This window comes from Symphalangus syndactylus, chromosome 23 (genome assembly GCF_028878055.3).
Source record: "Symphalangus syndactylus isolate Jambi chromosome 23, NHGRI_mSymSyn1-v2.1_pri, whole genome shotgun sequence".
NCBI classification, from domain to species: domain Eukaryota; kingdom Metazoa; phylum Chordata; class Mammalia; order Primates; family Hylobatidae; genus Symphalangus; species Symphalangus syndactylus.
In genome coordinates, this window is record NC_072445.2 from 44,263,230 (window position 1) to 44,278,625 (window position 15,396).

Here is a 15,396-nt window from a genome sequence, read left to right on the forward strand (position 1 = left end):
TCATATAGGGAATTGCTTGCTCAGGTTTTAGAAATCTAAAACACAAAAAGGCAACACAGAGTTGAAAACTGCGGCAAACAGCTCCCACCCACTATGGTGGGGAATAAAGGAAAGGAGTTGGTATCAGAAACTAGAAAGTGAGAAGAGAGATCCCGGCATGTGGGCTTAGACCTCTGAAGAGAAAGTGCATCCTGGCTGCTGTCAGTACCTCAGGAGCTCCTAGGATTGGGGTCTTGTGGAGCTGAGACTCAGTATCTGAAAAGGAGACACTTCCTAGATGACCCTGGCATCTCTGACGGTGCAATGAGCCTGGGTCTGCAGGCACCTTTCAAAATCTGGAAAGTGGAACAAACTGTTCTATCACTGCCAGGGTGAAGAGCTGTTGCCCTGTAATAAAGTAACAGAGAACGAACAGGTTCCTGGGGCCCTCTAGTGTCAGAATCTAACAGGTAACCGCAAGCAAAAGAGAAATATGTTTTGCAGAGCCCAAGCCCTGCATCTCAAAGCCCAGTACTTGAGGGTGGATTCAGGGCTGGGACACAATCATGTGATAACTGGCATATATGACAACTGGCATCATTTTTATATTGAATTTGTGTGTTTATGTGAGTTTTCCTACTACAAGTTACCCCACTGCAAGAAGTTTTAAAAGTTATTTCCAGACCTTATCGCAGAGGTAAACTTATACCTTTACATGTTTGTTGCAAAGTAAATTGAATAGAAATTAGAAAATGATTAAAAATTTCTTATAAAATTCCTTTTTCCCTGCGCTTAAGATCCAAATCTGAACTTCAGAAAACCTGAACTCTAGATCTGCCTCAGTTATTGGAATATGTAGTGCTCATGCAAATATATACTGCTTATTCCCTCACACAACCCTAAAACCAGCAACACATTGCTTTACCCCATGGTCCTCAATGTTTCTTCCCGTATCCCAAATTATCATGCTAATTTTGACAATATACAGATGATTTTTTAAAAAAAATTAAATCGTATTAGTAAACAAGTTATTTTAACATTTGTCTAAGAATTATAATAAACACAATTTATGACATAGAAATATGACCTGTGCACTTCCAAATTTCTCCAAATGCTAAACTGCTCATATCAGACTTCCACTGAAGTTTTTGTTATAGAAGACTAGATAATAACAATTACTATACTTATACTATCTCTTCTAGGATATAATGGAAGCACTAAGATTTAAAATTCTATCAGGCTTCCACTTGATCCAATTTTATAACTACTTAACTAAGATTATTTGCATTGAATAAGAGATAATTCAGAATTAGTTCACACAAGGGACCAAAGAATTCCTTACTATGGTTTCAGATCTTTGGATTGAGTTTTATTTGAAAGCTCAACTAACCCTAAGTGCGGGTTATATCTACCTTCAGGGTTTTCAAATGGGAGTGGAGGGGAGGAATACAGCAATTAGGAGAGAATAACTTGGCATTGTAAATGGAGTGTGTTAGGTCCTGGAAATCACTTAAGAGAACAAGCACTTGGGGAACGTTCGTATATACTCTCCAAAGAAGGGCGAGCAAATGGAAGTCTTTGGAACATGAAATGTCCCTGGAGTTCATGAGAATGTTTCGGACTCTGACTGTGAGATGGCAGAACTATGCTTGAGCCAGCCATTCCACTTTCAGGTGGGGGAGACAAGTCACTTGTTCTCATCAGGTACATCTTTCTAGTATTTCTATTGGACTTTATTTCCATTTAAGGTGTACTGAAACTTCTGAAGTCTTCAGATTCAGCAAGTCTATCAAAGTCAAAAGGCTTTTTGGAGCAAGATCTGGATCAGAATGGAATTGTTCTAGGGAAATCATTTGTCTTTTATCCTAAGTTTCTTCAGGTCCTCACAGGACAACTATGGATTCTAGATTTCTGAGCCCACCTAGCTTAACCTTCCTTAGTGATCTGATATTCCAGGGAAACATATTGTCCTGGGCCTTTCCAAAGTGGCCCTGTTAGAACAGGAGCATGTGGATCCTCTTTCCAAAAGCCGCATGTGACCTTGGCTTCAATATACTTTGTTGGTTGTATGCATTTTATTTTCCTTTATATATGAAATATAAAATAAATATAAAATGCATACAACAAATTTTTAATTTTTTTTTTTTTTTTTTTTTTTTTTTTGAGACGGAGTCTCGCTCTGTCGCCCAGGCTGGAGTGCAGTGGCGCAATCTCGGCTCACTGCAAGCTCCGCCTCCCGGGTTCACGCCATTCTCCTGCCTCAGCCTCTCCGAGTAGCTGGGACTACAGGCGCCCGCCACCACGCCCGGCTAATTTTTTGTACTTTTAGTAGAGACGGGGTTTCACCGTGGTCTCGATCTCCTGACCTCATGATCCGCCCGCCTCGGCCTCCCAAAGTGCTGGGATTACAAGCGTGAGCCACCGCGCCCGGCCAATTTTTAATTTTTTTAAAAATAGAGATGAGGTCTCACTATGTTGGCCAGGATGGTTCTGAACTCTGGCTTCAAGCAATCCTCCCACCTTGGCCTCCCCAAGTGCTGGGATTAAAGGCATGAGCCACGATGCCTGGCTCATTTTATTTTCTTATGTAACTAAGTTTTTCTCAGCAAGCAGACCTCCAGTTATCATAATTTTTCCTCATGGGAACTCATCTGGCTTTGTGAAGAACAAACAGCACTTTCAGGATTTTCTGTAAGACGTTTGGCCCATTTTCTGTAGAAATGCAACTTTCATGTGCATGGCTCAGATCATCATCTATTTTGGGAAGTTTTTTTTCTCCATATTAAGTGGAGCAAACATTGTCCAGACTTTCATTTCATTCTGTTGTCATGCCGCTAACTCTGCTGAAGGCTTTAAAAGTCACTTCAAATTGGGTGTTTTCTGTATGCATAGATTGTTTCCAGTTTGTATATATTTAATATGATCTGAAAGTGCTTCTTCTATATTTTTTTCAGCCAATTCAGCATATTTAATTTCTTTTTCCTCCAACAGATTTTCAACAAACACTTGAGGTCGCATGATAAATTAGTTTCTCCAATGATTCTTTTGATGAATCATGAAAGAATGTCCATTTTCTTAAAAAAAAAAAAAAGGGAAAAAAAGACTGTCCATATTCTAACTTATTATATACAATTCTAATTTACACCATCCATATTATCCTCTCCAAGTATAGCAGCGAGATTGGTCAGATTTATCCACTCTTGAGAAACTTGATCTAACATTCCTTATCAGTAGCATTTCTTGCATATGCACCATAGAATCCTTAGCCAAGAGACCCATTGGCCTTTGTTTAATGGTGTGTGTGTGTTTGCACACGTGTGTGGTAGCATTGAATTTCAAAGAAAAAACTAAACAAGCCAACCAGAAGTCCAACATGGAATATAGTGATCCATAGAAAAGGGCATTCTACATTGAGCTACCAACCCAAATCTCTGAAAATGGCAAATACGGAATTCTTGGTCGTAAAATAGATTATGAGGTTTGTCTATTCCTAAATAATAGACATTTACATCCTTCCGAGATGGTATCTTCATCCAATCCCAGGGAGCACCTCTTCTCAAAACTCCCCATAATTGCTTTTGAAAGATCTATCCAGTCTCTTTTGTCTGTTTCAGCCTAGGTTCTCAGAGAGACATCTTTTAAAGACAAAGATGGATATATCAAAACTCCAACAAGCCATTCCAAAATATCATAAACAAAGAAGCCACCCTAACTTGCCTGTTTAATATTGCAAACCACATACCTCCCACTCCCTGGTCCCCTTACCCTGCTTGACTTTTTCTTTACTCCATAGAACTTATTACCTTCAAACATATACAATTTACTTATTTGTGTTTATTATGTGTTTCTCCCCAGCTTGAAAAATCCACCCTAGTCTCTGCTGTGTACTGTTGATGTATCCAAATGCCTAGAACTATGCTGAGCTTTTAGCAGACACTCAATAACTGTTAGTTGGGAGACTAAACGAATAGGGGACATCCAAGAGTCAACAGTTCAAAGTTGAGGATATCACCCTAATGTAACCTGACTCCTGGGCTTAAATGTCACTGAAAGGACTAGAAAGACAAATAGGGTAGTGAATATCACCACATCCACCCACCCCCTACCCATCATCGTACTTCCAAGGTCAACCCACATATGCTTAAGAAAATGAGAAAAACAGGAACAAGTTTAGAAAATCCTAATATTCAGAATAAAACCCAGAAGAAAATGATTAGAAGGTATACATACTGGAGAATGAGAGGAAGGCAGAAAGAAAAAGAGGAAGCAGGAAGACAGGCAGAAAAGAAATGAAATAAAATCTGTCACCAGCTTACTCTTTAAAACACAAATATAAAGTATGATCGCAATTTCAGGCTCACAGTTTGGTGGTCAGGCACTAATGCATAGGAGTTTCTGGTTTCATGTCCTGGGGTTTGGCCCCTTAAAGTACTATCCCTTAATATTTGTATCAGATTTTCCAGTAAATAGTTTTCCCCTCTGCTCTTGCTGGTGTCTCATTTAATATATTTTCTTCTATGCAACAGCCTTCCAGTGGCTTCTCTCTCAACTGAACTATCAGTGAAAACTTCCTTATTGAACCGAAAATAAATTCTGTCTGATGTCTTTCCTTTGATTCTACTCATACTTATTTTGCAAAACGCACCAGTCCCGCATTCTGCTCTCCACCCAATTAACACTCTTATGTTCCTCTCTAAGAATAATATCTGTATTATTATAAACCTCTGTGTTTTGTTGTTGTTGTTGTTTGAAATGGAGTCTTGCTCTGTCACCCACGCTGGAGTGCAGTGGCGCGATCTCAGCCCACTGCAACCTCTGCTTCCTGGGTTCAAGCAATTCTCCTGCCTCAGCCTCCCAAGTAGCTGGGATTACAGGCGCCCGCCATCACGCTCGGCTAATTTTTGTATTTTTAGTAGAGACGGGTTTCACCATGTTGGCCAGGCTGATCTGGAACTCCTGACTTCGTGATCCGCCCGCCTCAGTCTCCCACAGTGCTGGGATTACAGCGTGAGCCACGGCGCCAAGCCTCTAAACCTCTGTTTTTAAAACACATTAACATAGGAACAACGAGAGTCAAAAAATAGGAAAACATTTTTCCAATACACGGAGAAGTAGCTTCCTTTCTAATGTATGGTTTAGACTGAAAAAAAGTAAAATAACCTTGTTCGAATGGAGATTTTCCACCACATTCATTTCTGTGGCACAATTGGTTAGCGCGTTCGGCTGTTAACCGTAGGGTGGGCGGTTTGAGCCTTGAGTGCCGGAATTTCTTGAGAAATGGTATTTTCTTCAGGGATTGTGTCTGGCAAATTAAATGAAAATCCAACCATTATTCTTCCCCTGGTGTTCCTTGGGTATCTTCATTTCCTTGTTTCTTGATTAAATTTACCAAGCTCCTTCTAAATGCCAGTAGATATGAAAGCAATCCCATCTTTCTGAACCACTTGTTTTGTTTCCAGACTCCATCTCTCTCATGTGCTGGTCCATCCAGTAGAGGCCCCACAGCAAAAAGCAGCAGAAGTCACTCGGCCAAGGTCTTGCAGAGCTTACCCTCTACACTGAGCTGGCGTTGCCTCTACCTGAATCAGTTCCTTGGGTCAGGCTTTGGACGTCACAATAGACCACGAATGAAAGGGGTGGAGACCTCTAGCTAGGATATCTACAGGTTTCCTGTGACTGATATTTTCCTAAATTATCAGACTCTCAATTTTTTTCTTGCTAACAAAATGAATACCAAAGATGGTCTCTCTTAGACTCTGCAATTCCGCTTCTGAAAATTTTTACACAATAGCTATATTTGTACAACTAAAATTGACTCATGTCGGCATCATTCTTTTAAACACTTAAAAAAAAAAAAAGATTAGAAGAAGCTGCACATCCATGCATAAAGTCCTGATTAAATAACCAATGATAATTGACACAATGTAATTGGAGGCAAAGGTGAAAAACAAAAAAAAGTTCTCTGAATTCATTTGCAGCCAATGTGCTGGGGGAGCTCACTGGAGTGCGCTAACCCTGATAGCCCAGGTCAGCCACAGACTGGCCACTACAATAACTGCCGAAGGTGGCTGGGCACACACCACGCAGCTGCAAAAGACATTGCCAGGTTTCCGATGGCCTCTCCCCTCCGCCTGCCTTCGTGTCTCCAGTTAACAAGGGGTGCGAAAAAAGTGTGGTTTCAAGGGCCCTGGTAACAGAAGATTGAAAATTTTTCATTTTCAATCTCGGCTCACTGCAACCTCCGCCTCCCGGGTTCAAGCAGCGATTCTCCTGCATCAGCTTCCTGCGTAGCTGGGATTACAGGCGCCCGCCATTACACCAGACTAATTTTTGTATTTTTAGTAGAGACAGGGTTTCACCATGTTGCCCAGGCTGGTCTCGAACTCCTAACCTCAAGTGATCCACCAGGCTTGGCCTCCCAAAGTGTTGGGATTACAGGCCTGAGCCACCACACCCGGCCAATTTTCATTTTCTTTAATATTCTGTCAGGTATTGATTTCAAGATGGGAGCCGAGCCCGTGGCTGTAATCTCAGCACTTTGGGAGGCCAAGGTGGGTGGATCTCTTGAGAACAGGAGTTCGAGAGCAGCCTGGGCAACACAGTGAGACCTCGTCTCTACAAAAAATATTTTAAAAATTAGCTGGGCGTGATGGTGCATGCCTGTGGTCCCAGCTACTCAGGAAACTGAGGTGGGAGGATCGCTTGAGCCCAGAAGATGGAGGCTGCAGTGAGCCAGGATCGTGCCACTACATTCCAGCCTGGGTGATAAAGTGAGACCCTGTCTCAAAAAATAAAAGGGGGGTGGGCAGGGACCAGCAGATCTAATACTGGATCTTAAGCAATTCACTAAAATTCACATTAAGCCTCCTGGGGAACTGAGCATGTCCCTAGACTTCCACCAAAGGATTTTCCCCTCATAATTCTACTGTAATATAACAAGACAAATTGCAGGGAGATAGGTTTGATGAGGAATCACAAAAAAAGGAATTTCAGAGTAGCTGTAAATATGACATTTGAACGTTTTTAGGGCAGGGCGTGGTGGCTCATGCCTGTAATCAGAATACTTTGGGAGGCTGAGGCGGGAGGATCGCTTGAGCCCAGGAGCTCAAGGCCAGCCTGAGCAACATAGAGAGACCCTGTCTCTGAAAAAAAAAAAAAAAAAAAGTTTTTAGGCACCTAGACATACCCTATTAAAGCCCTCTTACTCCCTCTTACTCTACCAGGAGTCCCACCTCAACTTATTTGGAAAGAAATCAGCCCACTCCATTGCCATCAAATGCAGAGTCCCAGTTTCTCAGTCAGGAGTGAAACTAAGTTGAATCAGAGTATACACTGCAACCACAGGATCATGACTGAGAATTATTACTGTTTGCTACTCTTGATGCTAGATAAAATAAGTCCACTCATATTGGCAGGTACACTTCATTCTCTAGTCTATAACGTGCATTTCTCATGAGTTTCATGTAATAAGCATTCACCATATGCACACGGGGAAAAGCTGGGGAAAAGGTGGGGAACAAATGATAAAATATTAAGAGGCAAATTGAGTCATATCTCTGAGCTCAGTTTTAATGGGGGGATAACAATATTATATAGTTGTGGATTAAATGAGTTACTTCATATAAAAAAACAAAGTGCTGTTTAAATAGAAACAAAATTGTGGATGTAAAAAAATTATTTTCCTTGGGAGGCCGAGGCGGTTGGATCACGAGGTCAGCAGATTGAGACCATCCTGGCTAACACGGTGAAACCCCGTCTCCACTAAAAATACAAAAAATTCTCCGGGCGTGGTGGCGGGCACCTGTAGTCCCAGCTACTTCGGAGGCTGAGGCAGGAGAATGGCGTGAGCCCGGGAGGCGGAGCTTGCAGCAAGCCGAGATCGCGCCACTGCACTCCAGCCTGGGCGACAGAGCGAGACTCTGTCTCAAAAACACAAACAAACAAAATTATTTTCCTACCCTCAATGGGCTTAAAGTCAAGATGAAAGTTCCTAGGATATTTTCTTCCACCCACTTATTCTCATTCCTCACTCCACCTGTGACTTACTCAGCTTGCCTGGCCGCAGGTGTGAGCTCTTTGTACAGAACTGTTTTGGAGATGGACCCTGAAATACCAGCCCTTGAACATACTGTTATCTAATGCTGTCCACCCTGGGAATGCAATTTCTTTCTTCATTCAAGAAAGTCTTAAATAAAACCCCAGTATGTCTACTGTACTTTCTAAGCTGTTAGCAACTAGAGGGAAAGTTTCTTCTTCACTTTGTTATGTCTTTATCTAGCAGAAGTAGCAATGGGCACTTGGAATTCTGAATAAATGAATATGCCAGCCTGTCAAATTCTGATTCTGGATTTTTCTGTTTCACTTGAAGACATCAATGACCTGAGGAAACAATTCACATGAAACAAACCCACAAGAAATAAAAACAGAAACAAGACAGAAGTTTCTAAATGGAAACGTAGTTTGTGTGCCAAGTATAAGAGGTATGTGGGTTGTGAGAAATGTTACACCAGCTTTACTGTATGGTCCTTTTTATTCTCCCCAGGAAAGTGCACCTATCAAGATCATAAGGTGGTTAGGGTATTTTACAGCCAAAGTAGACAAATCCACTCTACCCCATAAAACACAGATCATCACATTGACAGATGAAAAACAAAAACAGCACAAGCAAAATACAAATTATAATCATACTCTACCACTTCCTGAAACAGCCTGGAAAATGATCAGAATTTTGGTCTACGTGAGACTGTGTAGACTGTTTATTGTGACACCTAGGTTTTCAGTTCCTTTTAGTGGCTAACACTGATTCTTTCAAGCCTACAGGGCTGCTTTGCCTCAGCCCCACCATATATAAGTGCACCTGAGGTGCACTGGTTCTCTACCAGGCTTTGCCCACCTTTACAATGGTTCCAACTCAACACTCCACCCACGAAGCATTGTTTGCAATTGTGGGAGCACTCCAGACTCTTTCAGACTTATTATTCTCCCAGTTTACTTTTTAGGAATGATCTGGAAAACTTGGTGAGGACTGACTCACCACTGAAGACTGTGATCATCAATCAGGTTCCCACTGAGAGAGGACTCTATGACCTGCCATGGCTCCCATTTCACCCCTTATATGCATCTACCACGATGTCTATCTTATACTAGTGGCCTGTAAAACTCTTAATACTAAGATGTGTTATTACCTACTGTCACTCTTTCCTCAAACAATGGCTTAGAAAATGCTGACCTAAGATAACTGATTGATAAACTGGGCTAAGATATTAGACAAAAATTAATTAGAAAAATAAAATCCAGGTTAAACAGTAAGGTGGGTGGCAGGGGGAGGGGGGCTCTAAGATCAGGAGATGAAGGTGAAGGGAACACAAGGAGATAAAAGTTGGAACTTGTCCAATGACCCCCCTCAACAAACATAAAAAGGCATATAAAAATATTTTTATTTCCTATAAATACATTAGGAAGAAATGTTATTTCTTCCCAACCCAGTCCACCCCATTAACTGTCAATTTTTCCTACATAAAAAAGATGCTAATACCACCCTCACCTGTGACTGCTAAACAGAGAAAGATTGCCTGGACTAGGCATTATCCCTCTAGTTGGAAATAAAGGCCCTTCCAGGGGACAGGAAGTGGGATTTTTAGGGGACCCTACAGACGTAGGCAGCCAAGAGTCAAACAAAACAAGCATATGCAATAGTCATAATCATGCGAGTATGACAGTATGAATTAGGTGACTCAGCCAGGCACATACAGGAGTTCCGAGTGGGGATAGTGGAAGCCCACAAAAATTCCACGTTTGGGCCATCAGTAGAGACACTTGGTCTGAGAAACACAGTAAAATGTCTGCCTGGGTAGTCACTATCATTCTAGTATGAGGTAGACAGGAAGCAGAGCAGGGCCAGGAAATGGAAGGGGCCACCCAGGCCCTCAGGAGTCCCTAACAAGGGAAGGTCCCTCCATGCTCCCTGAGGGTGGCGGGGCTCCAAAGATCCTGGCCAGGAGCCCTTTGTTGGAGCGGGCCTTGTCCTGGGCAGTCGCCAGGCGAGCCCGTTCACGCCCCCCTGGCCGTGCTGCTTTCCGGGCCCTCAGTTCCTGCTCGGTAAGACGCTGGGCAAATGTCCAGGAGCCATCTGGGCGAGCAGGGTCCCCATCGGCCGCAAGAAAGCGTTGTCCCCGTTCCACACTTTGAAGATAGAAGTCGGTCTCACGCTTGGCCTGAGCAACCTCCGCTCTCAAGCGCTGCCTGCGCACCTGGCGCTCAAAGGCAAGGTGCTCGCTGAGGTGGGACCAGGTGAAACGGTGCAAGTACTGTGGGCAGAAAAGAAGAAAAGATCAGGATAGTGCAGATTAGGGAGAAAGATGAGACAGGGGGACAAGGCCAATAAGAGGCCATGGGGATACTTGGGCCAGAGTTGCGGAGAAGGGAGGGTGAGAGGTGTGGCAGAAAGATCTATCTCCTCACCTTGAGGTTCCAAAGATCATAACGGAAGGGGCTGCGCCTGCGGGCACCCATAGGCGTGTTGTGTAGACTGGCCGCCACGCGCTTGGCTATGCGTTTGTCACGGAACTCCACCCATCCCTCGGTGTAGTCCTTGCTGTAGGACCGCTTTTTCCCTCCGGCAGCTGCTGCTGCCTTCTTCTTGCGTCTCACGAACCGGTCTGCGCGCCAAAGACGAAGACCCGTCAAGGACGCCTATGCAGCACTCACTCAAAAGCACCTCCCACTGCCCGCAACGTTCTTCACATCTGCCAGTGGGAGTCCCACCTGAAGAGTTTTTGCCCAGGAGGGAGGGAACTGTAAATCGCACCCTTTCCTCTAGCTAACTCAATTCTTTCCTTAATTGTCCACTCCTTAATCTGGCCGGCCCTGAACGCTACTTAAAACCAGCACAAGTCCTCAGCCTTAATGTAAAATTGAGGGTGGAAAGAGGAGGGGCGGTTGATCAAATAGTTTCTTGACCTAGGCAGCAATGCTAAAGGGTTACGTTCAGTTTTGTAGAAAAGCTGACGAGACTTTTACTCAGGTTGTACTCATGTAACAAACCAGTAAACAGGTCCGGAAAGAGAGGTGAGCAGAGCCGGGATAAGAACACAAATACTAACAATCCGATAACTAAAGAGCCACCAGCCACACTGCGCTACCCACTCTTCCCATATCCCCTCCGCCCACCCACCCCAGCATCCTCGCAGACTGATTCACCAGCCAGAAGCCGAGCACCGCACTCCCCACCCCCAAAATCCAGCAACTCGTGCCTCAGCCCCACGCAGCGAAGCAACAGGACATGCATGCTTGCACCCCGCCAGCGAGCGACAACCTCCTCCTGTCACCGTCAGGGCCTGCATACTTACCCTCAGCCTGAAAGAAGACGCGTCCGACCTCGCCGTAGGCGCTGAGAAGGTTGCGGACATGTAGGGGCCGGAAGCGCGGCGGGATATGGCCCAGGTACACAATACCTGGCACTACACGCTTTTTGCTGCCACAGGCCGCTTCTTCGGATTCCTCCTGCTCCTCCTCCGCGTCTAGTGTCTGTTCTGTTCCTTCCAGCGGCTCTTGCTCCGTTCCGGCCTTCTCCGATTCCTCTGCCTCCATGTTGACTGACACGAGCAGCACGACGGCCGTAAAGTGCCTTGCTTGCCAACTGACGCAAAACGCGTGCGACGGCCTGAGACGAGGGGTCGGGGCCAAGGCGGTGATGACAAACGAATACAGTCGGGTCCAGGGGAAGGCTGAAAGGAGAGGGCGGAAGTGGGGTGTCAGGTCGGAATCCTGATTCAGAGCGTGGAAGCGGGATGGGAAATTTGGGTTAGGCTCAGATTCCCGGTCAGGAATTCCAACTCAGGACAGGCAGAACTAGAAAAGGCAGATCCCCAAATATAACCTACCCTATAGAACGCCTTGTCGAGACGCTAAAAGGCGGGTTGATGCCGGCTTTTTAGGGAATTTTGCTGAACAAATTTAGGGAAGTTTCTATGTGTTCTAGCGATCAAAATAGCATTTTATTCAAGGGCCCCTGGTGCGATTCCAGCTGAGGAATGACTCACTTTTTAAAGTTTATAAATTTCATTTAGAAATTTTGAGTTTTGAAGTTTTAACTATTTCTGGAAATTTACCTCGGAATTTTGAATATTTTAAAATTTAATTTTGAAAACAGTTTAATTTTGGAACTTAGATTTATTTTTTGAAAATTTAAGTTGCGAACTTCAGTTTAATATTTTACAATTGATTTTGTGAATGTCTGAAAATTTAAATGTGTGACAATTATTTGAAGAATTTGTTTGGCATATATTACACATATGTATTGATACATTATCCATATGCATACTTATGTTGCAAATACTTGTCAAAGGCGCACAAGCCTCCAATTCTGGCGACCCCCGGGCGGCGCGCTTATTTCTGCTCTCCCTGAGTCTGTCCTCAGATTCCCCATCAGATCACAAACACTTTTCCTTCTATGACTTACGCAACCACAGAACCGACCGGGCCACGGCGGTCCTCCTCCCACCAGGCGGCCTGCGGACCATCCCTAAGCCAAGCTCAGGGCAGTTTTCCCCGCGCGGGCTCGGGTCCTCAGTCTCTTATCGTCGCCCGAGGGCGCGACCAGCAGGGGGCGCCGTCCCCACCCGTGAGGCTTTTCAGTTCTTCCCATCCGCGCCAGCGACAAGCTGACTGCAAAGGACAGTGCTGGGAACCGCGTACAAATAATCCGATTAGCTTTCTGGAAGCAGCCCGGGGCGAGTTTGAGGACTATCAATATAAATCCGCCCTTGCTGCGGCCTGACGAAATTTCCCATCTCGCTCCAAGAGCGCAGAGTAGCCCAGAGGATGGAAGCAGGGAGTAAATGTGTCCACTATTAAAATCAGAGATGACAGTTTTTGCCAGTCCCCAAGTATATTTCTGAAGTAACAGGGCCCCGCACTCTTTCACGGAGTGTCTAAGAGTCTAATAATAGACTTCTCGAATTCAAACACGCCTGTTTCATTAACTTTATTGAAGATAACTTTCTGTCAGGTGTCCACTACTCCTTTTTTGAAGAGAAGCGGGGTACGATGAGAGCGATAAACTCCGTCTATTGCTATTTAATTATAAACACTGACATCTTCAAAACACGGTACAGTTAATGAAATGAGAACACGTGTTGGGGGGGCTTTAAAAGATCGGGAGCTAGGGGAGGGGCATGATGGATGCAAGGGTGTCCGTGAGTTGTGCCAGTGTGGTGGCTAATGGTAGTTCTTCATGCTATTTTATCTACTTTGTATATATTTGAAATTATCATTAATAAAATGTTTATTCACACCAAGTATCAATATAACAGGGGGTGCTAAAAGACCGTGGAACCGCCAAAAATAAATATGAAGCCTTGGGGCAGCGTGTTCTTCCCGTTCCCCACGTTCCTCATGATCCCTTCTCAACTTGGTGAAAATCGAGTCCCACTCGACTGTCCGTGAAGCAACCCTTGTTAGCAATTTTCAAGGTGGATTATTTTCCTTCTCTGAGCGTCTTACAAATTCATGTGTAAGCAAGCTGCACACTGCGTTCTCCAAGTTTCCTTATTTCAGGCCCAGAAGAGACCCTTTTAAAAAGGGGACTCCTCCGAGCCGGATTCGAACCAGCGACCTAAGGATGACTATATTCAAACCCCTACAGTCCTCCGCTCTACCAGCTGAGCTATCGAAGGATGTTATTGCATACCTTTTGGATACTTTAGAGTTTACCTATTGCCTTTGACTATCCTGTATTCTTGTTCATTTTGAAAATATAGGGAAACCTGAGGAAATTTTCGAGGATATTAGAAATGTTTCAAAATGTTCTAAAATGTTCTCATCTGAGCAGGGATAGTGACTAAACAAGTATATGAACAATTCCCTTGAACATTTAAAATTTGTGGGTTTTACTGTAAAAATGTTTCACATAGGTCCAAAAAAATAAAAAATAAATAAACAAAAACACACAAATATTCCATGTCCTGCTCCCTTAGAATAGATAGGACCATTGCCCTTATTGTGCGTGTTGTCCAGCTGTCCTGTCCGCTTAGCACCTCCTCTCTCTATAGGAAGTGAATAATAAAGACAAGGTTATCTTAGACAACTGGGTTGAAGCGGGGGGAGCTACCGCCTTGAAGCGAAGTTACTGCCCAGTTCATTTTGGAAACATTGAGATTCTCCTTTCTGAAGGGCAAGGAAAATTACACAATTCGTATAATTTGTAATTTGTGTTCGAGATACAAAACATGAGAAGTGCGTTGTGTGTGTACATATGTTTAGGAATTGAGCGGCTCATATAATATTGCACAATTGTAATGGGACAAATAAATGAAACACAACACTTCTCCCTCCACCCACAATTTAAAAAAGAAGTATAACATTCTATTTACAGGTGTCAACCTAAATAACAAAGAGAAGCTCTCTGAAAGAAAATGATGTTTATTTGGGAATAGAGCATTGCAATGAAAATACAAGTGCCATAGGAAACTATGTATATTCAGGGAGGTAAAGGAAGACAAAGGTGTTTGTTTGTTTGTTTGTTTTTGAGTTGGAGTCTGGCTCTGTCGCCCAGGCTGGAGTGCAATGGCGCAATCTCGGCTCACTGCAACCTCTGTCTTCCGGGTTCAAGCAATTCTCTTGCCTCAGCCTCCCGAGTAGCTGGAATTACAGATGCCCGCCACCACGCCCGGCTAATTTTTGTATTTTTAGTAGAGACGGGGTTTCACCGTGTTGGCCAGGCTGGTCTCCAGTTCCTGACCTCATGATCCGCCCGCCTGACCTCATGATCCAGAATATAAAGTGCTGGGATTACAGGCGTGAGCCACCGATCCCAGCGACAAAGATTTTTAAGGGAAAAAATGAGAAGGATTATATAACGGTGTTGAAGTAATTATCGTCTGCTACAAAGATGGATAGCAAAGAGGAAGCTAGTCCCAGGTTGGACAGGCAGTTGTGGGGCAGATGTCCTTGCAGAAGTATTTTTTGCGTAAGATTGTGATGGCCTATGCAAGGTTGTGGTTTTTGCAGTCTTTTGTGATAGTTTTTGTTATCAAGCATGGCCTTTTCCAGCTCTATTAATTAGCGTTTTTAGTTTGTTTTGTGTGTTTGTGTGTTTTAACAATAGTAACTCTGGGCCGGGAGCGGTGGCTCACGCCTGTAATCCCAGCACTTTGGGAGGCAGAGGCGGGCGGATCACGAGGTCAGGAGATCGAGACCATCCTGGCTAACACAGTGAAACTCCATCTCTACTAAAAATACAAAAAATTAGCCGAGCGAGGTGGCGGGCGCCTGCAGTCCCAGCTACTCGGGAGGCTGAGGCAGGAGAATGGCGTGAACCCCGGGGGACGGAGCCTGCAGTGAGCCGAGATCGTGCCACTGCACTCCAGCCTGGGCGACAGCGAGACTCTGTCTCAAAAAAAAAAAAAAAAAAAAAAA

The 15,396-nt window shown here is 44.1% G+C and overlaps 1 protein-coding gene and 1 non-coding gene across 2 annotated transcripts; both read right to left on the bottom strand.

Moving 5' to 3' along the window:
* Positions 1-8,490: 8,490 nt before the first annotated feature.
* ABT1 (activator of basal transcription 1) lies at positions 8,491-12,550 on the bottom strand. Its single transcript, XM_055264210.2, has 4 exons — positions 12,440-12,550; positions 11,328-11,705; positions 10,441-10,637; positions 8,491-10,286 (listed from the first exon to the last, which is right to left on the bottom strand). Exons 1-4 carry the CDS (start codon positions 12,498-12,500, stop codon positions 9,906-9,908), a joined length of 1,017 nt encoding a protein of 338 aa, XP_055120185.2. The 5' UTR covers positions 12,501-12,550; the 3' UTR covers positions 8,491-9,905.
* A 1,016-nt stretch (positions 12,551-13,566) lies between these two features.
* On the bottom strand, positions 13,567-13,655 carry TRNAY-GUA (transfer RNA tyrosine (anticodon GUA)). The gene is given in 2 exon segments: positions 13,567-13,602; positions 13,619-13,655. It is a non-coding gene; the product is annotated as a tRNA-Tyr (tRNA).
* Positions 13,656-15,396: the final 1,741 nt, after the last annotated feature.